The sequence below is a fragment of the Phyllobates terribilis genome, unplaced genomic scaffold (genome assembly GCF_046119375.1).
Source record: "Phyllobates terribilis strain yellow unplaced genomic scaffold, ASM4611937v1 Scaffold_5__5_contigs__length_657084704, whole genome shotgun sequence".
In the NCBI taxonomy this organism is placed as follows: Eukaryota; Metazoa; Chordata; class Amphibia; order Anura; family Dendrobatidae; genus Phyllobates; species Phyllobates terribilis.
Window position 1 is genome coordinate 171,291,016 of NW_027362765.1, and position 24,842 is coordinate 171,315,857.

A 24,842-nucleotide genomic window follows, 5' to 3' on the forward strand; every position below is an offset into this window, starting at 1 on the left:
CTTATGTCCTTATAGGCTTTAGAAAGCTACAAGGGCCCATACAGCTGACCAGCATGTGGGTGGTGGGGCGCAGGTCCAAATTTTGCACCAGGACCCATCGGACTCTAGTTGATACCATTGCCTGCTGCAGTCTTGTCATCTGAGAAAGTCCCTTACTGGTTTTCAGAATGTTTTCTCTGAAGCACAGAAGCATTTCCGAGTACGGGCTCAATCAGACGTATTTCTCGTGCAAGTGTCATCTGTGTTTTAAGGATATCTTTCATAATGAGTCTATGAGGTAGTTCTTATGTACGATTTTTTTCCTCAGACTGAGTGGTGCACACAAAAGCATAGAGGAGACTTGTGCGATATTGATCCAAACGTCGGTTCAAAATAGACAATGCAAGTTTTTGGGTCCGAGAAAAAAAAAAAAAAATAAATAAAAAATGATAATATGCACTCAGATGCCATCTATGTGCAGTTTGGCTTTTTTTTTTTTTAAACAGACCCTGATAAACTATGTTCACACCAGCAGTATTTTGTAGAGTATTTTACATCAGTGTAAGCCAAAAATGCAGAATCGATACTGATTTTAGCTTGCAGACACAGATGTAAAATACTGACCAAATACAGATGTGCAAGTGTGGCCATACACATGAGAAGTACTGGAAAAACTTGTCTTTTTCCTTTTGAATAAGTTTTGCTCCTTTTCTTATTCTAATGAGATCTGTTCCAACTTTTGGTGCTAAATTAACAGATCGACTTTGAAAAACATTTCAGCAGTTAGTGACAATTCCCAGATCTTTCATGTAGGAGATCCTTCCTAGATAGGACATCTAAGCTCTCCAAGAAGCCACCCCTACATATGTACTACTGCTTAACGGCACCTCGTAGTCAGATACTCATGACCAACAGATCACAACCACTATAAAAAAAAAAAAAACAACCAAACAACACAGAACTGGTATGAGGCAAATCTATACACTGCTATAGTGAGGGTGCCGAATAAAAAGGTCAGTACCTGATCGCCCTTCATTTAAAAAAAAAAAAAACAACCCTTGTTACATACATTAAAAAGAAAAAGCCTAGGGTGTACAATAATCCAAAGAAATCACAAATCAGGGAGTTGGTATTTTGGGTAGGGTCACATTTAATTGTCTGAAAAACATTTTTGATACATGATGGGAGAGTGACACTAAAGTGATGACAGATGGAGCTGTGTGAACCACATGCAGACAACACCCTGGAGGGTTGAGGATGGTTTATTGAGCTTGCACAGAGCAGTACTCTATATACATGTCATGGAGTAGACAATTTATTTCTTGCCAGACTCCTCTTCCTTTGAGAGCGTCTTGACTATCTCCTCTTTCTTGGCCTGAAGTCTTTCCTCGCGGCGCTTCCTTGCCTCCTTTGTCTTGGATCTGCGAGCTTCTGCCTGGTCACTATAACAGAAAAAGTAACCATTAAACTGTGCCAGATAGAGTTGCACTGTGTTGTAGTGATTAACACTACAAAATGAGCATAGACTTGATCTATATGGTGAAATGTTATGGTACCCCATACAGATAGATGGCTGTCAGCAGACCCGTACACATGAGCATGTGACCAGGGGAGTGTGGAAAAAGCCACTGCCAAACAGTTTTGACAGTGGCTTAAAGGGACTATCGGCTCAGAATGACTGTTCAAAAGCAGGAGCTTGGTGCACTGTAGTGTGGTGTGGTTAATCATTTAAGTGCACCGTCCCATCTGCTTGTTTTCACTTTATGCCCTTCTCTGCCTATATGAAGCCAGAGCTAGATGGATGGAAAACAAGTAGGTTGGAAGGTGCACTTAAAATGTTTAGCCACAACAAGGGTGCACCAAGCTCCTGTACTAGCTTTGAACAGTCACTTGGTGCCAACAGACTCCCTTTAACAAAAAAAAAAAAAAAAGTCAAGTGTTAAATATCAAACTGCAAGACCTTTAGATCCCAACAGTCTCTCATGGGTGAGTACTTGACAGCAAATATATACTGCCTGATCTCAGCCAGGCATGTTAGACTCTGATACACTGGCATTTCAGAGAAAAAAACATTTCAGACGGCCAGGACTGAGCAGCACGACACGCTGACGTGGATTGACAGGCCTCTAACCGTATGCGTGCGTACATAGGGAGAAGTCTGTCAATCCAGAGCAGCGAAAATCACCAGTCTGACTAGTCACATATGCAACTCTGTATGTTTTTCTCTGAAACTCTGTAGTGTTTCAGAGTCAAACATACATCCCTGAAATCATGCAGTCATTGCTTCAAATATGTTGCCTGATCCTATCAGCTGTCAGTTTCATTTTAAAATTTTGAGGTGGGGGGATAAATAAAAAATTTACACTCAAGGGTTTAAAGTGTAATTTACCCTTTCCTGCCCTAATGGGACTGGCAGCTTCATATGAACGTTGTTTTAAGGTGTGTAAGAAAAATGTAACAATCTGCAGTCTAAGGCCATGTTCACAAGTATTTTACATCAGTATTTGAAAGCCAAATCCAGAAGTGGTGACGTGTTTCTATTATACTTTTCCATTCCTGATTTTGGCTTACAAATACGGAGGTAAAATACTCATTAAATACTGAATGAGTGAACGTGGCCCAATTCTGATAAGGAGCTGATAAATATAAGCGCTCCTCATCAGCATCATTACAGATTTATTAACCCCTTGTTTGGTGCAGACTTGGTTTGGCATCCATGACAAACAGAACGTGACCTTACATCAGAGCATTTGTGCCATTTCTTATGGCTAAGCAAGTCACTGCTCTTGCACTACCAAAATCCACCAAGCATGCATAGATGGATTTAGGTGGCATTCATACGTGTCATGGTTTGAGTACAGACCATGATACACGGACTTTCCACGGGTGTCCTGACCCAAACTTGACAGTCTCATGTCTATGAGGCTGTCATGTTAGCATCAATAGAGAACCAGCTGTGCAGTTATTCATGGAAGAGCCATGTCACATACCCCTCCAGCTAAAGAGGCTGTTTTTCTCTTTACCCAGGAGCTTGCCTTTTAGAATGAAGAACACAAGGTTTTATTTTCTTACCCTACACTTTATAAGTCTACGAGGATATCCCCTGAAGTTACTTTTTGATGTTAATCTACAGACTACTAGTAATGTGCTGTGCAAAAATCACTCCAAACAGCATTTTACCCAAAATTTAAATTACTTGCCTTGATTTTGATACAGCTTTTTTTTTTTCACAATTATGCAAAAAATATGCAAGTTTTTGCCATTTTATGACATTCGCTTTTAATGTGACTGAGAAAGCAGGCATGGTTGGGCAGATGAACAACTTATTAGTTTAAGAACTTGCAGAAAGTTGCAATTATTCACTACTGTCAGGAAGGGGGTGGTGTAAAAACCATCTCTAGACAGAAGTGTTATAAGATGATGCCTCAACACAAGTTTGGATCACATCAAAGGAAAGCATCCTCAAAAAAAAAAAAAAAAAAAGGAGTCCAACATCATTTCCCCTCTTACATTCCAATAACCATTTCTAGTTTCTGCAGCAGATACTTACGCCAACATCTTCTTGCGAGCCTTGTCTGCCTTCAGTTTGTGGATGTGCTCCATGAGAATACGCTTGTTCTTAAACACGTTACCCTTGACCTTCAAGTACAGACTGTGGTACCTGTATAATGAAAAAACAAAACAAAAAACAAACCTCCATTAAATGAATGTTACCATCACCTTGGGGTGATAGTAATACCATGCGTAAGTATCAGTTTTGTTATAGCATATTACAAGATCAAAACCTGTGCATTTCTCCCCCATACAGAAGTGATTAGACAAGGTGAATATATCCTTATTCCAATAATGCAAACCTCAAATACATGCGAGCTCGGATGCAGATCCGCCATGTATGAGCTCGGATGCAGATCCGCCATGTATGAGCTCGGATGCAGATCCGCCATGTATGAGCTCGGATGCAGATCCGCCATGTATGAGCTCGGATGCAGATCCGCCATGTATGAGCTCGGATGCAGATCCGCCATGTATGAGCTCGGATGCAGATCCGCCATGTATGAGCTCGGATGCAGATCCGCCATGTATGAGCTCGGATGCAGATCCGCCATGTATGAGCTCGGATGCAGATCCGCCATGTATGAGCTCGGATGCAGATCCGCCATGTATCTTTAAGAGTAAATAGCTTCACAAAACATAAGCTTTTTTTTTTACCTTCTATTGATTTGAATGGCTTTATAAAGAGGGTTTAATCCATTGAAGAAGTTTGTCAAACTCCTTGAAATGTAAAATTTCTGCACAACTTAAAGTTGGCAAAAAGTTTGAGCCTTGCAGTTTTTATGCCAGCGTCAAAGTGGTCAAAGCAATGTGCGATGAAGCCCGCCTGTCAAATGCATCATGATTTGTGCCACAAAATTGCTCAACTTAAGCCAGAAATGCACAATGCCGCCTGCTGAAGTAACATTTCTGGCTGAGGACTTGAATTTGGTGCACCTTACTCCACCGCGCCTTTTATTAAAGCTGGTGTACAAAACGCCATTCTTAATGAATCAGGGCCATAGTGTGACAAAGCAAAAGTCACCAAAACTTAGAGCTTTTATTTCTGAAGTCTATGGTGACCTGATATCACACAGGAAAATAGTTATTTAGATTAAAAGGGGAGATTATTTTGGGCAGTTATAAAAGGCAGAAAATCCACATCAAAGACTTACATGTGCCTGTCAATTTTCTTGGACTCACGATAACGACGGAGCAGACGACGAAGAATTCTCATCCTCCTCATCCAACACAGCTTCTCGGGCATACGAGCATTAGCAGTACCCTTTCGCTTACCTGTAAGAAAATCATTTAGTTTGGTCATCTGAAAAGAGGTATACCAGTAATGACTGTATGATAGCATTATCAAGGGAACCTGACAGCTGATATATAGCTGAAATCATACAGCCAGCATCTGATACACACTGCCCGTGAATTGGGCAGAATGTATGTTTAACTCAGAAATGCAGCAGTGTTTCTGAGAAAAACATTTTAAAAGCCGCCAGGAACTGAGCCCCATGAGAGACTAGTCTCTTGTGCGACTTTGTCTCCAGTGGTTCCTCCCTGCATGGAGAGACATGTCACTCCAGGGCAGTGGTGGGGAGAAGCTGCCGGGAACCCGCCTGTCTGACTAGTCTCCCCTAAGGCTCTTAAACTATGCTTTAACTCAAACTCTGCAGTGTTTGAGAAAAAAACATTTTAAAAGCCGTCAGGGACTGAGCCCCATGAGAGACTAGTTTCTTGTGCTGCTTGGTCCCCAGCGGTTCCTGCATGCATGGAGAGAGCCGTCACTCCAGGGCAGTGGTGGGGAGAAGCTGACTGACTAGTCTCCCCTGCGTCTCTTAAACTATGCTTTAACTCTGAAACGCTGCGGTGTTTCAGAGAAAACATAAGTGGCTGAAATTATAAAGCCGTGCCTGATACACGCTACCAGTGGGCAGGTTCCCTTTCAGGTTGAGCACAAATCACAGGGCATAGCCACAGTCATGCATAACGTTTTATAAATAGATTAACATTTGAAACCGGCCTAATTCAATAAATATGTGTCTGAAATACTCACCAATGCCCATATGTCTGCCCTTTCTACGTGCAAGGGTGTTCTTACGACAACGAGCACGAGAGTGGACGGTCACTGGTTTACGGATAATCAAACCATCCTTAACCAGCTTCCGGATTTGCTGACCTAGAAGAATAAGGGAAATACAGGGTTAGGCAAACCTCACAAATCAGATAAGTTACAAAATGAGGATACCAGAGAGAACACTTACGGGAATTGGCATTGGCAATCTCATTGGTTTCATTTGGATCCAGCCATACTTTTTTCTTGCCGCAGCGCAGCACGCTGGAGGCGAGCCTCTTCTGCAGTCTGAGCATACTGCAAAAAGGAAAGAAGAACATTACCAAATGCACAACAGATTCACACGATCCTAAGGGGAAGCTACTCATCCACATAAATTTATCACAGATCCAGTCTCTGGATAAATGACAGATTGAAAACCAATCTAGTCATTTATCGATGTGAAGTCAAGTAGCACCAGAGGTGACTGGCATCCACTTTTCTCAGTTTTATAAAGGAAAATATCTGCAGGCACATATCTGGCCAGCCACAATCTTTCCTCTTCAGCATAAAAAATAACATCTAGGAGTTACTGCAATAATCAAAACAGTAAAATCATGAAGTTGTCAGGATATAACAAATCTTATAACCACAAAGAAAAAAATGCCAACACCAGAAACGGACATTAAATAATGACCTGAACAAAGAACACTGTTAGATTACTGGCTTATCAATCAGTGGGTCTCCTATATGTGGTGCCCAAGCTAATGCAGAACTTCAGTTCCCAGCATACTGGGAGTTATACCACGCTAGAGGACTTCATGTTATAAGTCGCTGGACTTTTCTGCAACAAGACATACATATACGAGACTTAAGACCCCTAATCTATTAGGAAAAAAAAAAAAAAAGTCTACCCGAACTAGCCAATATAGGTCTAATGTGTATGGGGGCCTCCTGACCATCCATGTACAGTAGATGTCAGGGAATATAAGGGCCGGCACACTTTAGTTTCCATGCTTGACTATTTTATTTCTTAGAAGGTAAGCTGCATTTTCATCAATTTCACATTATCGTTTACGGAGAGGGGAATTCGGGAGATAGCCGAGTCAGCTGTCACATATGACCAGTTTAGATATAGAATTCAACTCTATAGAGTAAATCATGCTTTGGTCACATGTACACCTCTACTCAACTCTCACAAGCCTGTGGGACTGATGATTGGAAGTGGTAGGACCCCTGTGATCACATCTGATCATTTATTCCAGAGATCGGGAAAAATCCTACTAACCTGATGGTAAAACACTAATGAGCAGTAATCCTGGCACAAGAAACCGAGAGGGGATTGACAACTAATGCTAAATCGGTGACGGATCATATCTGTTAGCATCATACAACACTGCAATGTATCCATTCAAGTAAAGTTAGTAGAGTCTGCGAGGACCGGCCTTCACAGCGCACCACATCTAATATGGGGTCCCATGCACTGAGAAAACAGGTAAAGTCATTACTCAAGACGGAAACCCCTGCAAATGTAAGTGGGGCTCATCCTTGTGCATGGCCAATGCCCCCAAGAGGATGGCCCATAAGGGGTGGTGAAGTCTGCATGAGATGATGGCCCATAAGAAGTGAAGTCTGCATGTGATCACCGCAGATGGCCACCACCTCCGCAGTACGGGCCACTTGTAGCCAGAGCTCTGCTCCTTAGCTGGTAATGTGATCCGCACACGAGCCCCACATAAGTGAGTACACCCCGGGTGCAGCAGCAGCCGCCCAGTCCCTGAGAGCAGACATGGGAGCAGTTTTTGCTTGCTTCCTGCCTCCACATAGATTACGTTACATCCCGCAGACGTGCACATCCTCTATGGCCACAGCGCCTACCGGACGTCACCGGCCTCCTCTGCACACGCTGGCCGCTAAACTATGTCCGGGGGCCGCAGCCTGTCACATGTCAGCGGCCTGTACCGGGGAGCCAGGCCACATGCAGCCCGCCCGTAGTACGGTCAGCACCGGCCCCGGCAGCAGCACAGGCCGCCTATGAGCCGCGTCCATGACCTCACTAGCCCACTACGTGTCCCACCAGCACTGTCTCTGCTCGTATAGTCGGGCTCCCCGGCCCCTCACCTCATGGCGGCTGCTCAGCTCCAGCTCGGAAAGGAAAGGAAGTCGCTCGGTCACTACCATTATTACAAGGGGGTGATCCCACTGCGAATAAGGGGAGGTGCTTTACTCAGTATGAACTTGCAGTGTTCTCTTAACCCTGAAATACAGCTAAAAAGACTATAATATTAAACTATAACCAGTGGGGATAAAAATTTATTTCCACCAGCAAACCATAATGGTGATTTTTTAGTAAAATAGCACCCCTAAGTTAGACAAAGTGGTTTAGTCTGAGCCGCGCATGCGTATTGGGTCATCTAGGGCTCACAATCACGTGGGCGGAGGAATGAAAAGCGTAAAATGGCGACCTGGTGAAATAAGATGAGAGGGCGGGGCTTGTGTGTTAAAGGGGAGGGGTTAACGCGTGGCTGCTGCTTGTCTGTAAGACCACGTTGTCACGTGATGTCACGTATTCTGGCTTAGTAACGCCTGATAAAACTTATTTTAAAGGAAAAAAGTCTTTGTTGCCCTTAGCAGCACAGCAGAAATTTTGAAGCTGTGATGTGATTGGTTGCTGCTGGCAGCAATGAGTTTTTCTGTTAGAGGTTTTATAGATACGGGAAGCTTACTTTTTTCTTGTCTATGGGATGTACCATTAATAACACTGATATGTATTTCTGTAGCGCCAGCATATATAATCTTATGTGACATGCAGAAGTAGTGCTGTTGCTTCGAAAGCATCCAGCAACTGTTACAAATAACACAAGCACAGGAGACCGGAAGTGTTGTGCTCCAGAAGCATCCAGCAACTAGAAGGGTTAACACAGTCACAGGAGACAGGGAGTGTTTTAGCAGAGCCCCAGGAGGATTGTAGGGAACTTGTTATTGTAGTCTGACTGAAGCCGAAGAGAAAGGTGGTGGTGTGTTATCTGGATCTGACAAAAGGCAACTGAACAGGACTCAGATCAGGAGAGAAACTAAACACAGGTCAGATAAACTCCCTGAACTAACAGTGCAGAGTATTGTCGGGCAGGAAGATGAGGACTGGAAGGAATTGTGTCACAGGGATCATCTCCCTCATCAAACCCTCCCCCCTCCATCTCCATGCAGGATAAAGAATGCTGTGTACTATTGTGTCCTTGTGAAGGAAAAGCCTGTGGTTGTGTATGCATAGAAGTGTGCTGCTAAGAGATCTAATCTATGCTGAATTGTGCTACTGAAGAGACTGTAATACTGTGCTTTGTGAAGAAACTACTGTATTGTTACTGGAGCTGGTTGCTCAAGAAACTCAGACTGTATTGTAATAAATATTTGTGCTGTAATATCCCTGAATTGCACTGGCCGTGCTTCAGATTAAATTCCACTGTTAAACTGTTGAAAAAGACTCTTGTCAGATGTGTCTGGTAAGCAATTGAATCTATCGTGTGCCTAAGAGAAGCTGCAGCCTATGGTCGCCCTGAGTAACGGTTCCCCCAGGATTCCAAAGAATTCATGAAACCAGTCTCGCCCTATCTGAACCTAGCGGCGTGCGTGTAACACTTATATTCATCCTTAATCAGTCATAATACAAAAAAATTGCCAGGAAGAGTTACCTGGATCCTCCTTTCATGTTTTAGGCTCTGCCCGCAGTAGGGCAGAGAAACGTGCGTAGAGTCGAGCCAGCGATGTCTCTGCGCCGGTGCCAGATTTCGCCCGGCTATGTGGATGACGCAGGAAGCTTCATCCACGTCAATCAGAGCAGGAGGACGGCGATCAGAAGCCGGGAGGAGGGATGGAGAGGCCAGAAAGGACGCCGACCGGACCGGCAGTTTCTACATAGAGCGTGGGAGAGTTTCAAAAGGTTTTTGGGGAGGTCTACAGGTGGAGTCAAGGGGTTATATACCCCTTTATGGAGTGCAGCACAAGAGCTGAATAAGGTGCTTGACTTAGTTCAGTCATACAAAAACTGGTGTCAGATTCCCTTTATTTAAAGGGGTTGAAGAAAAATTTCCTGTGAAATGTTTAGGAATTACAATCATTTTTCTACAAAGCCTCCTTATTTCAGGAGCTCAAAATTATTTGGACAAATTATTTATTTACCATAAATAAAATGTTAATTTTTAATACTTTGCAGAGAATCCTTTGCAGGCAATGACTGTCTTGAAGTTTGGAAGCCATGGACATCACCAAATGCTGGGTTTCCTCCTTTGTGATGCTTTGCCAGGCCTTTACTGCAGCTGACTTCAGTTGTTGCTTGTTTGTGGGTCTTTTTGCCCTAAGTTTTGTCTTAAGCAAGTGAAATGCTGCTCCATGGGGCTGAGATCTGGTGATTGACTCGGCCATTACAGAATATTCCTCTTATTTGCCTTAAAAAAAATCCTGTGTTGCTTTCGCAGTATGTTTTGGGTCATTATTTACAGTGGGTACGGAAAGTATTCAGACCCCTTTAAATGTTTCACTCATTTCATTGCAGCCATTTGGTAAATTCTAAAAAGTTCATTTTTTTCTCATTAAAGTACACTCTGCACTCCATCTTGACTGAAAAAAACTGAAATGTAGAATTTTTTGCAAATTTATTAAAAAAGAAAAACTGAAATATCACATGGTCATAAGTATTCAGACCCTTTGCTCAGTATTGAGTAGAAGCACCCTTTTGAGCTAGTACAGCCATGAGTCTTCTTGGGAATGATGCAACAAGTTTTTCACACCTGGATTTGGGGATCCTCTGCTATTCTTCCTTGCAGATCCTCTCCAGTTCCGTCAGGTTGGATGGTGAACGTTGGTGGACAGCCATTTTCAGGTCTCTCCAGAGATGCTCAATTGGGTTTAAGTCAGGGCTCTGGCTGGGCCAGTTAAGAATGGTCACAGAGTTGTTCTGAAGCCACTCCTTTGTTATTTTAGCTGTGTGCTTAGGGTCATTGTCTTGTTGGAAGGTGAACCTTCGGCCAAGTCTGAGGTCCAGAGCACTCTGGAAGAGGTTTTCATCCAGGATATCTCTGTACTTGGCCACATTCATGTTTCCTTCAATTGCAACCAGTCATCCTGTCCCTGCAGCTGAAAAACACCCCCATAGCATGATGCTGCCACCACCATGTTTCACTGTTGGGATTGTATTGGGCAGGTGATGAGCAGTGCCTGGTTTTCTCCACACATACCACTCCGAATTATCACCAAAACGTTCTATCTTCATCTCATCAGACCAGAGAATCTTATTTCTCATAGTCTGGGAGTCCTTCATGTGTTTTTGAGCAAACTCCATGTGGACTTTCATATGTCTTGCACTGAGTAGAGGCTTCGGTCGGGCTACTCTGCCATAAAGGCCCAACTGGTGGAGGGCTGCAGTGATAGTTGACTTTGTGGAACTTTCTCCCATCTCCCTACTGCATCTCTGGAGCTCAGCCACAGTGATCTTGGGGTTCTTCTTTACCTCTCTCACCAAGGCTCTTCTCCCACGATTGCTCAGTTTGGCTGGACGGCCAGGTCTAGGAAGACTTCTGGTGGTCCCAAACTTCTTCCATTTAAAGGATTATGGAGGCCACTGTGCTCTTAGGAACCTTGAGTAGTGCAGAAATTCTTTTGTAACCTTGGCCAGATCTGTGCCTTGCCACAATTCTGTCTTTGAGCTCCTTGGGCAGTTCCTTTGAGCTCATGATTCTCATTTGGTCTGACAAGCACTGTGAGCTGTGAAATCTTATATAGACAGGTGTGTGCCTTTCCAAATCAAGTCCTATCAGTTTAATTAAACACAGCTGGACTCCAATGAAGGAGTAGAACCATCTCAAGGAGGATCACAAGGAAATGGACAGCATGTGACTTAAATATGAGCAATAATGTCTGAGTAAAGGGTCTGAATACTTATGACATGCGCCAGCAATTCCCGTCCCAGATATTTCTCGTACTTTCACACATTTTATATATCTCTCACGTATCTCTCTGTACATTTATACACTGCCCTTTCTTTATACGCCTCTTTCCGGTTTGCTGGAGCGCAGACTTCCGGCATTTGAAACGGAAAGAGTGGTCCGGATATTGTTCTGCAATCCTTTCTTCACTCCTGTGACATTCTTCCCTTCTCTTCCGTTCTGCTGGAACGCAGACTTCCGGCATGTGAATCGCAAGGCGCGACCCGGATATCATACTATGACCCTCCCTTCACTTATGATCCACACCACTTGTTTTTCTATTTAAAACATGTGCACTCTACTAACATCATCCCCCTGACGAAGGACGGCGGTCCGAAACGCGCGTCGGGGTACACGTTACGCGGCTGGTTCCACTCACAGGTATGATATTGGCACGATTTAACTGTCATATGGACTATTGACTTCTGTCCATTATTCTCTATGCTTTGGGTATGGCGTGATTCTGGCATTTCTAGACTTGAGGAATATGTCTGCACATAATTGTGGAATATTCTGTATGTCTTACACATATTACATGTGCTATTGATATTTATTTCTGTTATGAGTATACAATTTCATTATTTATTTATAGTAGATTTTCTCTTTGACTGTGAATGCCCGGATTTCTTTTCTTCCCTTTGTACTAATTTTTTAATTGGTATTTATTATATACCCTTATCTACTGTTGAGTGGTGCCCAAATTATGTATTAATATGCCAGGTCCTGCGTACGTGTTTCTCTTGTGTATGGTGTACCATTTGGGCCATTCAATAAAGGTATTTTATTTTACTATTCGTATAATTGTTCTATTATTTTTTGTTCGATCTCTGGACTATATGTTCGGTTGTTCTCCTCTTCTATATACTTATGACCATGTGATATTTCAGTTTTTCTTTTTTAATAAATTTGCAAAAATTTCTATATTTCTGTTTTTTTTTCAGGCAAGATGGGGTGCAGAGTGTATTTTAATGAGAAAAAAAATTAACTTTTTAGAATTTACCAAATGGCTGCTATGAAACAAAGAGTGGAAAATTTAAAGGGGTCTGAATACTTTCAGTACCCACTGTATCTGTACTGTGAAGCACGTTACAATCAACCTTGGTTGAATCTGAGCAGGATGTATTGCCCTGTACACTTCAGAATTCCTCTGGCTGCTTCTGTCTTCAGTCACATAATCAATAAACACTAGTGACCCAGTGCCATTGGAAGATATGCCATCACACTGCCTCCACCATGTTTTACTGAGGGTGTGATGTGCTTTGGATCATGAGCCAATTCAAGCCTTCTCCATACTTTCTTCTTCCCATCATTCTGATACAGGTTGATCTTAGTTTCATGGCTTCTTTAGAAGTTTTTTTGCACAAAGTCTAATCTGGCCTTTCTATTTGGAAGGCTGATTAATCGTTTGCACCTTGTGGTGAACCCTCTGTATTCGGCCTCATGAAGTCTTCTCTTTATGGTAGATTTAGATACTGAAACACCTACTTCCTGGAGAGTGTTCTTCACTTGGGTGGTGTCATGCTCCTGGATTCGAACCCTTGAGCCTATGTTTTGTGGTCGGCTTCTCTGTCTGCCGAGCCACAGCTGACACACCTTTTCTATGGGTGTTTAGGATCTGTTATTCTGGCTGCAGCCTGTTTAGCACAACACAGCTGTTTTCATTTGTCTGCCCTATCACCTTTCGGGTGCTGCTTTATATTCTGTCCCACTGCTGGCATTTCCTGTTGGTGATATTCTCATTTGGATGCTCAGCCACTCTGGTGTAGTTTATAGCCAGTCAGTATATTTCCAGCTAGAATTTATCTCTTTGCTGTTTCTGTTCTTTGCTCTGCACCTAGCTTCTGTTTCTTTTTAGGAGGTAGACGGCATACTTTCTAACAGTCCATACTTTATAGTTTATTTTATATTTTGTGGTTTATTTTACTCACTCTGGGATCTTTCCTTTTTCAGCACACTTTCCCTTTTGTAGGTAATTCTCACCCTGCTCTGCCCTCTGGTTCTTTAGGAAGAAACTTCATGCACCTGACTTCCTTTTAGGCAGCTTAGGTCAGAGTTGCTATCTCCTAGCCTGTAGTTAAGGCGACCTCTGCTCACGCAGAAACCACTAGGGACTGCGGGGTCAGGATCTCTAGTCTGTACAGGAATCGGCAGGGTCAGTTGCAGTATTTAGATTTACCTATTATCCTGAGTGAGTAGCTACACTAGCATAACAGATTTATATTGTGAAGGGTTTTTTCTTCACCATGGAAAGGATTATGTGATCTTCCACCAGTATTGTCTTCCATGAACGTCCAGGCCTTTCTGAGTTTCCAAGCTCACCAATGCACTCTTTTCTTTTCAGACTGTACCAAATCATTGATTTGGCTACTCCTAATATTTCTGCTATCTCTCTGATGGATTTTTTCCTTTATTCAGCCTAATGATGGTCTGTTCCTCTTTCATTAAGAGCTCCTTTGACCACATGTTGTGGGTTCACAACGACAGCTCCAAATGCAAATGCCACACCTGGAATCAGCTCCAGACCTTTTTTACCTGCTTAAATGATGATGGATTAACGAGGGAATAACCCATGCAGCCCATTAAAGATCTTTTGAGATAATTGTCCAATTACTTTTGGTCCCTTTAAAAAGAGGCCATTACATATTAAAGAGCTGTAATTCCTAAACCCATACTCCAATTAGCATGGGAATAGGCTCAAATTAAAGCTGAGAGCCTGCACTTTAAAGGGACTCTGTCAGCAGAGGACGACTGTTCAAACTAAGTACCGCTGCTCAGTGCTTTACGACGGGGCCAATCATTTAAATACACCTTCCCACCTGTTTATTTTCCCTCAATCTCCACCCCCTCTTCTTTGATTGACAGCTCATAGGGCCAGAGAAGGGTGGAGATAGTTGGAAACCAAGCATGTGGGAAGGTGTAATTAAATGCTTGGAGCACCGAGCGCCTGTACTTGGTTTGATCAGTCAATCTGTGCTGACAGAGTCACTTTAAGCCCATATTGATTATATAACTATCTTGAATATGTTTTGGTAAACAGCTAACATGCCAAAACTTGTGTCACTGTCCAAAAATTTCTAGACCTAACTGTATATGCCCCCATATACATTAGAAAGAAGTTGTCCGAACACGCAAATTTCCGCTGACCATTCAATATATGGGGGCCTTCCAACATTTCCTGGATAGATGATGTATGGGGAGATAAGAATCGGTATGTTACAATTTTTTCACCCTATCCTTTTGTTCTGCAGGCAAATAAGCTACTGCTAGATGAGTCAGGGAGAAATTTTCTGCATGTCTCCCCATAGAGAACACATGAGTGCTCAGCAAACCATATAATTCATGTGTATGGGAGTCGAGTTGCAGGAAATGGCTGATGGCTGAACTGGCATTTGCTTAAGTTATCTAAGGTGTGGGGGCCTTAAAATGGTTGTTCAGGTTATACAGCAATCTAAATGCATTCAGACTTCTGAATCATGTGCACACTGTCTCGATTCTCGCCGGGATGAACATGACCGTATGTATGCATGTGGCACCCTGCTGTTCACAGGTACCACAGGACCCAGGGTGCATGGATGGACTTCTCCACAAGAGGCCCTCATTACATACAAACACCTCCACCCTTCCACCTCATACCACCAGAGGGAGCCTGTTAGGGATATATATATGGAAGGTGGAGCCAGGCAGTTCAGTCAGAAGTCAGTCAGACAGAGTCAGAGAGTCTGAGAGCGTGCTGACGCTGAGAGCAGCGAAGACGCAGGACGTCTGCTGCTGAGTTCTGAGGGCCCCGAGTGTGGCCGACGGCAAGGAGAAGAGGAGAGAGGAGTTGAAAGGGGCAGAGGAGCATCATAGGCTCACCCCGAAGATACAAACCGGACACCGGGTCCGCGCCTACAGGGTTCTTTATACCCAGTAGGGACCACCGGCATTCCAGGAGGACTACAAGTCCCTGGCAGACCTGAAGCTAGACCCATTACAGGACCAGGAACCACGAAGGCCCCGGCGACCAGGGATAGTGGTTGCCAGCAGAAGGTCCCACTACCAAGCGACAGGTGAAGCAACAGCACGGCACATAAGCTAGGCCCAGTTGCAGGCTGGCCAGGAGCATATAGAGAGGCAGACACGAACCAGGAGACCTTATACCCGCTCACTGGGGAGAAGTCCTGAAGTGTACCCATCCCACTGAGTACCCTGGACCGTACCTGACATCCGCACCAGTAAAGGTATTGAAGCGAATCCCCTGTCTCTGTCAGTTACTCCTGCTTCGCCATCCCGCCTGCACTACAAGCCCCAGCATCACCACCCACCATCAAACTCCACACTGCCCCGGGGGCCCGCTCCGCCTGTGGGGAGCAGAAACATCCCAGCTGCCATCCCATCACCCCCCGGAGGTCTGCAGCAGCGCTGGTAATCCTTACCAGGTACCACAGGTGGCGTCACAAACTATTTACTTTATTTTTATTTCTATCCAAGTTCCAATCCCCTTTTTCAAGAGTGACCCCAGGGTACGGGCCCGGGAGCCGACCACCGCGACATCCCCAAACCAGGCAAAGGCCCGGGTACCGAGTTGTCCCCATCCCCTGGGCGCGTCATGCAGTCAAGTGCCGACAGGATGCATTCAGCTTCTCTCAATTCACTGCTATTGAGAGAATCTGGAAGAGACTAGGTGACAGTGACGCGCCCCTGGGCCTGTGTCGCGCTGCGTTGCGCACGCGGGAGCTTACCCGGAGCCGGATCTCTTGAGGGTTGTAGTCTCGTAGCGGCGACCCGGTCCGTGCCCAGGGAGTCAAACTGAGCGGCGATGTACTAGCAGTAGATGGTTGGTGACTACGCCACCCGTTGAATGCAGCTATGGAGCTGCCGCTGCAGGGCAGACCGCTGAGGCCGGTGGAAGGATGGTGCAGCGTGGATGGTATAACCCCCAACGGGAGAGGTATGGCCTCAGGGCAGCCGACGTGGATGATGGGGGTAGCAGGAACCACTCAGAGACGGTGCGGTGTAGTTCAGGGTCTTTACTGGTGACAAAGATAGACCCTCCCGGAGTACTTGCTAGTGATAGGGGCCTGGTCAGTCCTTGAGCAGATGGGATCTCCCCTGGCCAGGCGGAGTTGTAGGCCTTCCCAACTAACTGTACTCTTCTGGCTACCTTGCTAGAGGCGGGAATAAGTAGCCCACGTCCCTGAGTGTACCGTGTGGTGCTCACCCGTATGGCCGGTGACTCGGGGCCTTCTAATGGCTTCCGCTCCACGATGGCGGTGCTGGTCCCACGCGTGTGACCGTGCCTTCGGGCTTCTGGGCCAGAGGACCTGAAATCCTCTGCCGGACGGTTTCTGCTGCTGGGTAGGAGTTAGTCCCCACAGCCTCGGACTCCGGGTCCGGTAAGAAATCCTCTCAGTCAGGGCGAACTCTGCAGCTGCCAGCCCCTGACTCGTTGTAACACTGCTCCCCACAGAGCTCCTGATGTTTCTTGCTATGCTGCTTCTCTTCTCTACTCTTGTTCTGTCTTCTTTCTCACTAACCCTGCCTCAGCCCCGGGTTTATATAGGGGAAGTCCTTCCCCTCCCAAGACTGGGCAGGAGGTGTGGCATGCACAGGATCCCTGACCAAAGGACCTCCCACCTGCTCTCAGACGTAATATCTCTATCACTGTGGCAACCAGACCCCTGGGGTGTCACATTCCCCCCTAGTGAAATTTAGTACTCCGGGACTAAACATATTTTTTTTTTTAGAAAAACATAACAAGGTATAACAATAACAATACAATAAGAAAAACACCTAAGATGGTTACGGCGTGTCCGCAACCGGGTGCAGTTTTGAAAAGCAAGGTGTCCATTTCACCAAAACAGGGAGACGTAACCAGGTAGGGGCCTGTCCTGCCCCGAGTCCTTAACAGTCTTTAGTCCATCCTGGGTTACGCTCCAACTATGTACAAGGATTCCCGGTAAATCCACCAAGGACTCCTAAAAAGAACTAGAAACACAAAATTATACACAAGCAACTATAAACAAGTAAACATTATAAGATAGCTTAAACATTTAGATCCTCCAACGTGCGGGTAGCTGGCCTCTAGTGGCCCTAGTGGACCTACGGAGCTGACTGTCTGGCCCTGAACTACAGGGTGTAGGAGCTGTCAAGGGTAAACTGGGCAGCTGTCTATGGGCCCTCTGGCTCACTAGGGGTATGGCAGGCTCACTATAAGCAGAGGGTTGATTTTCCGGGTCTGCTTGTGTAGAGTCTTCTGCCTCCTGGACCGGCTGTTCTTCCAGCTCTACCGGTTGCTCCGTAGGTTCTTGGGATGATGGTTGGAGGAAGGTGAGTACGGGTACCACAACTGCACCATTGACTTGAGTCCAAGACCGAGGGAAGTCCCCGAGCACGGTACTAACCATATCTTCCCCTTCCTCTACGGGTCGATGGTCTTCTTGTTCCTCTTCAGGGTTCCTCAGTTGTTCGGGACACTTCTTCAGGTGGTCCCGGGATACAATGGCTGTGGTTTCCCCTCCGTCTTTACTGATGGTACAGACCTTCGGGTTTTCGTGGCTTGAGGGCAGTACGGTGTACGGGTCCTTCTCCCACTGGTCGTCCAACTTGTGGAGCCGTCTCTTCCTCTTCAAGACCTGCTCTCCGGGTACCAGGGGAACAGCGGGAGCATACTGGTTGTAAGTTTTCTCTTGTCTTTCCCTAGCCTGACAGAGACTTCGCTCCACGCTCTCCTGTACTCTCCGGTACTGCTGCTGCCTCTCTGTGTCCCAGTCTGTTTCTGGTGAAGTGTCCTCGGGTGTCAGGACTCCCATTTCCAGGTCAACAGGTAACTTACCAGGTCTTGCCCTCATTAGGTAAGCCGGGGTACAGTTGGTGGAACCTACCGGGATGTGGTTGTATAGGTCCACCAGATCGGGCAACTTTTCAGGCCACAGACTGCGTTCTTCCAGGGGCAACGTTTTTAGAAGATCCATTACCACCTGGTTCATTTTTTCACAAAGTCCATTAGTCTGCGGATGGTAGGGTGTCGTCCTTATCTTCCGGCAGCCATACAGATTGCAGAATTCCTGGAAGACCTCCGCTTCAAAGGCAGGTCCCTGGTCCGTCAGCACTTGGTCCGGGTACCCGTGTGGACGGCAAAAGTGCTGCTGGAAGGCTCTAGCTGCTGTTTGAGCCGTTAAGTCCTTGACGGGGACGACAACCAGAAACCGGGAGTAATGATCCACGATGGTTAACGCGTAGACGTAGCCACTTCTGCTTGGGGTCAGTTTTACATGATCCAAGGCTACCAGTTCCAACGGTTGCCGGGTGACGATGGACTGCAGGGGAGTCTTCTGGCTGGCGCGGTCCTTCCTTCTCAGGTTGCACGGGCCACAGTCTCTGCACCACTTCTCAATGGTTCCCCTCATGCCTACCCAGTGGAATCGCTCGCGCAGCAGGAACTCCAGCTTCTTCCACCCGAAGTGTCCAGCTCCGTCGTGGTATGCCTCCATCACCATGGCTGCGTCTCTTCGTGGCACCACTACTTGCCAGAGTAATTCATGCGTCCGGGAGTTAACCATTCTGCGGCACAACTTCCCTTTGTAAAGGAACAGTCGACTCTTCTCTGCCCATAGTTGTTTGGCTTCCTCCGGAGCGTCTGGTTCAAGGCGAGCCTCCGGCCGAGTCAGCATCTCCTTCACCAGTCGGACGGCAGGGTCGCTGTCTTGCGTTTCCGCCCAGTTGTAGTGAGGTAAGGGGTTCAACGTAGCAGCCTGCTTACTCCTTACCCGGTGGGAATACTGGATAGTCCCATGACGGTGGAACGCAGGGAGTTCAATTTCTTCCAGTCCCTCCGGATCTTCTCCTTCGTCCGGCAGGTTGGGCATCCTGGACAGGGCGTCTGCGTTAGTATTGGAGCGCCCTGCCCGGTATTTGATTATGAACTCGTAGTTGGACAGACGGGCCATCCACCTCTGCTCCAGGGCACCGAGTCTTGCCGTGTCCAGGTGTGTCAACGGGTTGTTATCCGTGTACACGGTGAACCGGGAAGAAGCAAGGTAATGCTTAAAGCGCTCAGTGACTGCCCATACCACGGCCAGGAACTCTAGCTTAAATTAGCTATAATTCTCGGGGTTCCTTTCGGTGGGTCGCAGTTTTCGGCTGGCGTAGGCGATTACTCGTTCTTTCCCCTGCTGGATCTGGGACAGTACGGCTCCTAGCCCGATGTTACTGGCGTCGGTGTAGAGGATGAAGGGCTGGCTATAATCCGGGTACGCCAAGATTTCATCCCCCGTGAGGGCCATCTTTAGCTGGCGGAAGGACTCTTCTTCTAGCTCTTCCCATTTGAAGGGCGGCTTCTGGTTCTTGGCCTTCCGGGACTGGCCTATCAGGAGGTCCTGCATAGGCGCTGCCTTTTTGGTGAAACCGGGAATAAACCTTCGGTAGTAGCCTACCAACCCGAGGAACTGCCGCACTTCTTTTACGCTGGAGGGGCTTGGCCATCCCTTAATTGCGGTGATCTTATCGGGGTCGGGAGCCACTCCGTCAGCGCTCACCACATGTCCAAGGTACTGCACCTTTGGTTTCAGGAGGTGACACTTGGAGGGTTTCACCTTTAGGCCGTAACTCGCCAGAGCTTCGAACACCTCCGCCAGGTGTTTCAGGTGGTCCTCATAAGTTTTGGAGTATACGATGACATCGTCCAGGTACAACAGGACCGTCTCGAAGTTTCTGTGGCCCAGACAGCACTCCATTAATCGTTGGAAGGTTCCTGGGGCGTTGCAGAGTCCGAACGGCATGCAGGTGAACTCACTAAGTCCCATCGGGGTGGTGAATGCGGTCTTCTCCCGGTCCGCCTCTGCTACAGGAACCTGCCAGTACCCGCTAGTGAGATCCAAGGTAGAGAAGAAGTTAGCAGACCTTAAAGCAGCCAATGACTCCTCTATCCTTGGTAAGGGGTACGCATCCTTGTGTGTGATACGGTTGATTTTCCGGTAATCTACACACATCCTCATGGTGTTGTCTTTCTTTTTGACTAAAACTAGCGGGGCTGCCCAGGGGCTACAGCTATCCCGGATTACCCCAGCCTCCTTCATGTCTCTAAGCATCCCCTTGGCGTGTTGGTAATGTGCAGGGGGTACGGGTCGATACCTCTCTTTTATGGGAGGATGATCTCCCGTGGGGATGCGGTGTTCTACCCCCTTGACTCGCCCGAAGTCTAACGGGTGTTTACTAAACACTCTCTCATACTCTTGAACCACCCGGTAGACTCCCTGTTTCTGGTGGGAGGGAGTGGAGTCAGTTCCCAAGTGTAGTTGCTGACACCAATCCTCCATTACTTTCTTAGAGCCGTTACCTTCCTCCGGGTGAGATGGAGGCAAGGGTTCCACAGACTGTATAGAGTTTTGGTTGATGGTATATAATTTTGCTAGCGTGGCATACCGGGGCAGGTACACTTCCCTCTCCCCGATATTGATTATGCGAACGGGCACCCTCCCATGGCGTACATTGACCACCCCCCGTGCTGTCAAAATGGTGGGCCTACTGTCTGAGTAAACTGGTTCTACCATTGCCTGGTAATCTCTACCTCTCAGACCAATAGCTGCCCGGCACCAAATCATCATTTCACTTTTTGGGGGCATGGCAATAGGGAAAGGGTCACACATTCTTACGCTACCAATCTCACCGCCGGAGAGTTCCACCTGTTGCCGTCGCATCAGTGCCCGGATCTCTTTCTGGAGCACTCGCTGCTCGCCGGAGCTGGCGTTCTTGGCAACCTGCTGTAGAAGGAAAATCACCTCTGCAAGACAATTTTCGATTACATTAGTTCCTAGAGTTATTTTTGGGTGGCTCTCATGTTTGTCAATGTCTACAATGATCAGTCCCTGTGCTGCCAGTTCGACTCTACCGATTTTGATGGTCACCTCTTTAAATCCGATCTGTGGCACGGGCTGGCCATTGCTGGCGATGATACTCAAGTCGTCGTCAGGGTAGCGGGTAATATCCGAGTCATTCCAGTACTGCTTAAAGAGGACGTACGGGATGGTGGTGACCTGTGACCCGGTGTCCAGTAGGGCACTCATGGGAATGCCATCCAGTACCACAGGCAAGACTGGACGTCCTCCCACATATCTGTCGCGCCAGTTCGATGGGCCTGGTGATCTTTTTCCTGGGGGTTGGCCCTCTACCCCAGGTTGTGCCCGTTTAAAGAACAGTACCTTTCCATATGTCCGGGTTGATTGCAGCGGCGGCAGATGGGTCGTCCGTCCTCGCTGTATCGGTCACTGGGTCTTCCTCTGGCCGGTGGGGTCCTCCTTGGTCGACGCCACGGGATGTCCTCCGGTCCGGATGCCAGCTGGATCTTCCCTGGGGTGGAAACCTGTAAAGACTGCACAGTTCGGGTTAGCGCAGCAACGCTCTTAGCTAGCTCTTGGACCTGATGGCGTAGGTCTGGAGCCGGGTCATTGTCCAAAGCCTGCGCATCAGCTCCCACAGGCCCTGCCGACAAGGGCGCCGCCTCCTGGTGGTAAGTGATAGCTGGGCGCCTGTGGGTCACAACGCCACCCGGTGCCGGTTCTCGGAGCACCCGGATGGCTCTGTCCTTGAACTGTGCAAAGTCCAGATGGGGATCCTGTAAGGCCATTGCCCGCAACTGGGTTCGGTGGGCATTGCAATATAAACCCTCTATAAATTGTTCAGTCAACAGCCTGTCCTCGTTTCCCACCCCATCAGGGTCGGTCTGCTTTATGGCCCTCAGGGCCTCTTGTAGGTTTAGTGCATAGTCCCTTATACTCTCATGCGCTCGCTGCTTGCACCCGTAGAATCTAAGCTTAATCTCGGCTGAGGTGCGGGTATCAAAGGTGTCCTTCAGCCGGGTTAGTATCCCTGCGACAGTCTTCCTCCCAGGTGGCCAGGATTTTACTTCCCTTTTGGCTGCCCCAGTTAGTTGGGCCACCAGGATGCTCACTTTTTGCTCTTCTGTGAGGGGGTACACCTGGAAGAGGCTATCCAGCTTTTCTCTAAAGTCATGCAGGGTATGTGACTCCCCTGAGTACTGGGGTAGCCAAGCTGCTCCCGGGATATAGGGCATGGTGAAGGGCATAACTGCAGCAGCGGTGGCGCTGGCGGGGGTTGAGGTAGTGAAGCTCTCCTCCGTATCCGACATCTTCCTCCCCCCTAGTGGACCGTGGCCTACCTTGCGATGATCCTGTTCCGTAGGCCGCGGCTCCGCAGTGGATCGTCAGGGTTGAGGACCTTCCGTCGCGCTCCGGTGACGTCGGCGTCTGCTGGGCTCCTTCCAGGACCTTACGCAACGTCCGGACGTGAGGCGGGGCTTCAGTTCTCGCGCGCTTTCGGAGTCCACGCCCCTCTTCTTCCCGCGCGGCGTCCTCAAGATGGCGTCCAATGGCGGGAAAACTCCACGGATGGCGGGAAGAAGGTCGAAGATGGCGCCGGATGGCGGGAAAACTTCGCGGATGGCGGGAAGAAGGTAGAAGATGGCGCCGGATGGCGGGAAACCTCCACGGATAGCGGGAATCTTCACCACTGGTAAGTTTGAACAGTCTTTGCTTTTCAGGCACGCAGTACCCGGTGGTTGCGGGCACGAAATCCTGCCGGCTACGCCAAAGTTGACGCGCCCCTGGGCCTGTGTCGCGCTGCGTTGCGCACGCGGGAGCTTACCCGGAGCCGGATCTCTTGAGGGTTGTAGTCTCGTAGCGGCGACCCGGTCCGTGCCCAGGGAGTCAAACTGAGCGGCGATGTACTAGCAGTAGATGGTTGGTGACTACGCCACCCGTTGAATGCAGCTATGGAGCTGCCGCTGCAGGGCAGACCGCTGAGGCCGGTGGAAGGATGGTGCAGCGTGGATGGTATAACCCCCAACGGGAGGGGTATGGCCTCAGGGCAGCCGACGTGGATGATGGGGGTAGCAGGAACCACTCAGAGACGGTGCGGTGTAGTTCAGGGTCTTTACTGGTGACAAAGATAGACCCTCCCGGAGTACTTGCTAGTGATAGGGGCCTGGTCAGTCCTTGAGCAGATGGGATCTCCCCTGGCCAGGCGGAGTTGTAGGCCTTCCCAACTAACTGTACTCTTCTGGCTACCTTGCTAGAGGCGGGAATAAGTAGCCCACGTCCCTGAGTGTACCGTGTGGTGCTCACCCGTATGGCCGGTGACTCGGGGCCTTCTAATGGCTTCCGCTCCACGATGGCGGTGCTGGTCCCACGCGTGTGACCGTGCCTTCGGGCTTCTGGGCCAGAGGACCTGAAATCCTCTGCCGGACGGTTTCTGCTGCTGGGTAGGAGTTAGTCCCCACAGCCTCGGACTCCGGGTCCGGTAAGAAATCCTCTCAGTCAGGGCGAACTCTGCAGCTGCCAGCCCCTGACTCGTTGTAACACTGCTCCCCACAGAGCTCCTGATGTTTCTTGCTATGCTGCTTCTCTTCTCTACTCTTGTTCTGTCTTCTTTCTCACTAACCCTGCCTCAGCCCCGGGTTTATATAGGGGAAGTCCTTCCCCTCCCAAGACTGGGCAGGAGGTGTGGCATGCACAGGATCCCTGACCAAAGGACCTCCCACCTGCTCTCAGACGTAATATCTCTATCACTGTGGCAACCAGACCCCTGGGGTGTCACAACAGCATGTATGCAAGCGCACACTGTCACGATTTAGAAGTCTGCAGTCACATAGAATGACTATAGACTTTGCTCTCAAATATAGACAACCGCTTTAACATTAATTACCCTTTGAAGCTGTTACAGTTCTAGTGCCACCAGTTCCTATGCTACTCTCTGCTGGTCTTTGTTGACAGGGCTGTATTGGTGCTGTCACATCTACAACACAAGACCATTGCAGCTAGTCACTGGACTCAGCATTTATGCAGAGGTAGACGCAGGCCGGGCGGCAGGTAGGCAAATGTGCAGGGCTTGGCCGACACCTACTGTGTAATGTCAGTATAACAGACATGGCCTCGCACAGCAAATTGCGCATGGCCGTGTCTGCTATACTGTGGTGCGGTGGGTCCGGCACACTGACACATTTACAGGCACAGTACAGGAGACCCAGCCGTGTGCATCACTGTCTGTCTCATAAACCGCAAAGCGCGTCTTTTGAGATATCAGCTTACTCACGCAGGCGGCGCAATGTCATCATTGTATCTCGCCGCTCTGCAGTCCAGAAGAGAAGACGGAGGCTGCAGTGCCGGGAGTCAGGATGAGGCGAGTATAAACTTTATTATTTGTTACAGTAGATACTGTTAATACAAATTTGGAAGCTAGGTCTAGTACCCTACTTTACAAATGGCAATGTTTTTTGTATGTTGCTTTTTACATAGTCATTTTTT

The 24,842-nt window shown here is 47.7% G+C and overlaps 1 protein-coding gene across 1 annotated transcript; it reads right to left on the reverse strand.

Moving 5' to 3' along the window:
• Nucleotides 1-1,109: 1,109 nt before the first annotated feature.
• RPL19 (ribosomal protein L19) lies at nt 1,110-7,772 on the reverse strand. The gene is made up of 6 exons (XM_073683431.1): nt 7,688-7,772; nt 5,778-5,884; nt 5,570-5,692; nt 4,686-4,806; nt 3,530-3,640; nt 1,110-1,421 (listed from the first exon to the last, which is right to left on the reverse strand). The coding sequence occupies exons 1-6, from the start codon at nt 7,690-7,692 to the stop codon at nt 1,295-1,297; spliced, it is 594 nt and encodes a 197-aa protein (XP_073539532.1). The 5' UTR covers nt 7,693-7,772; the 3' UTR covers nt 1,110-1,294.
• Nucleotides 7,773-24,842: the final 17,070 nt, after the last annotated feature.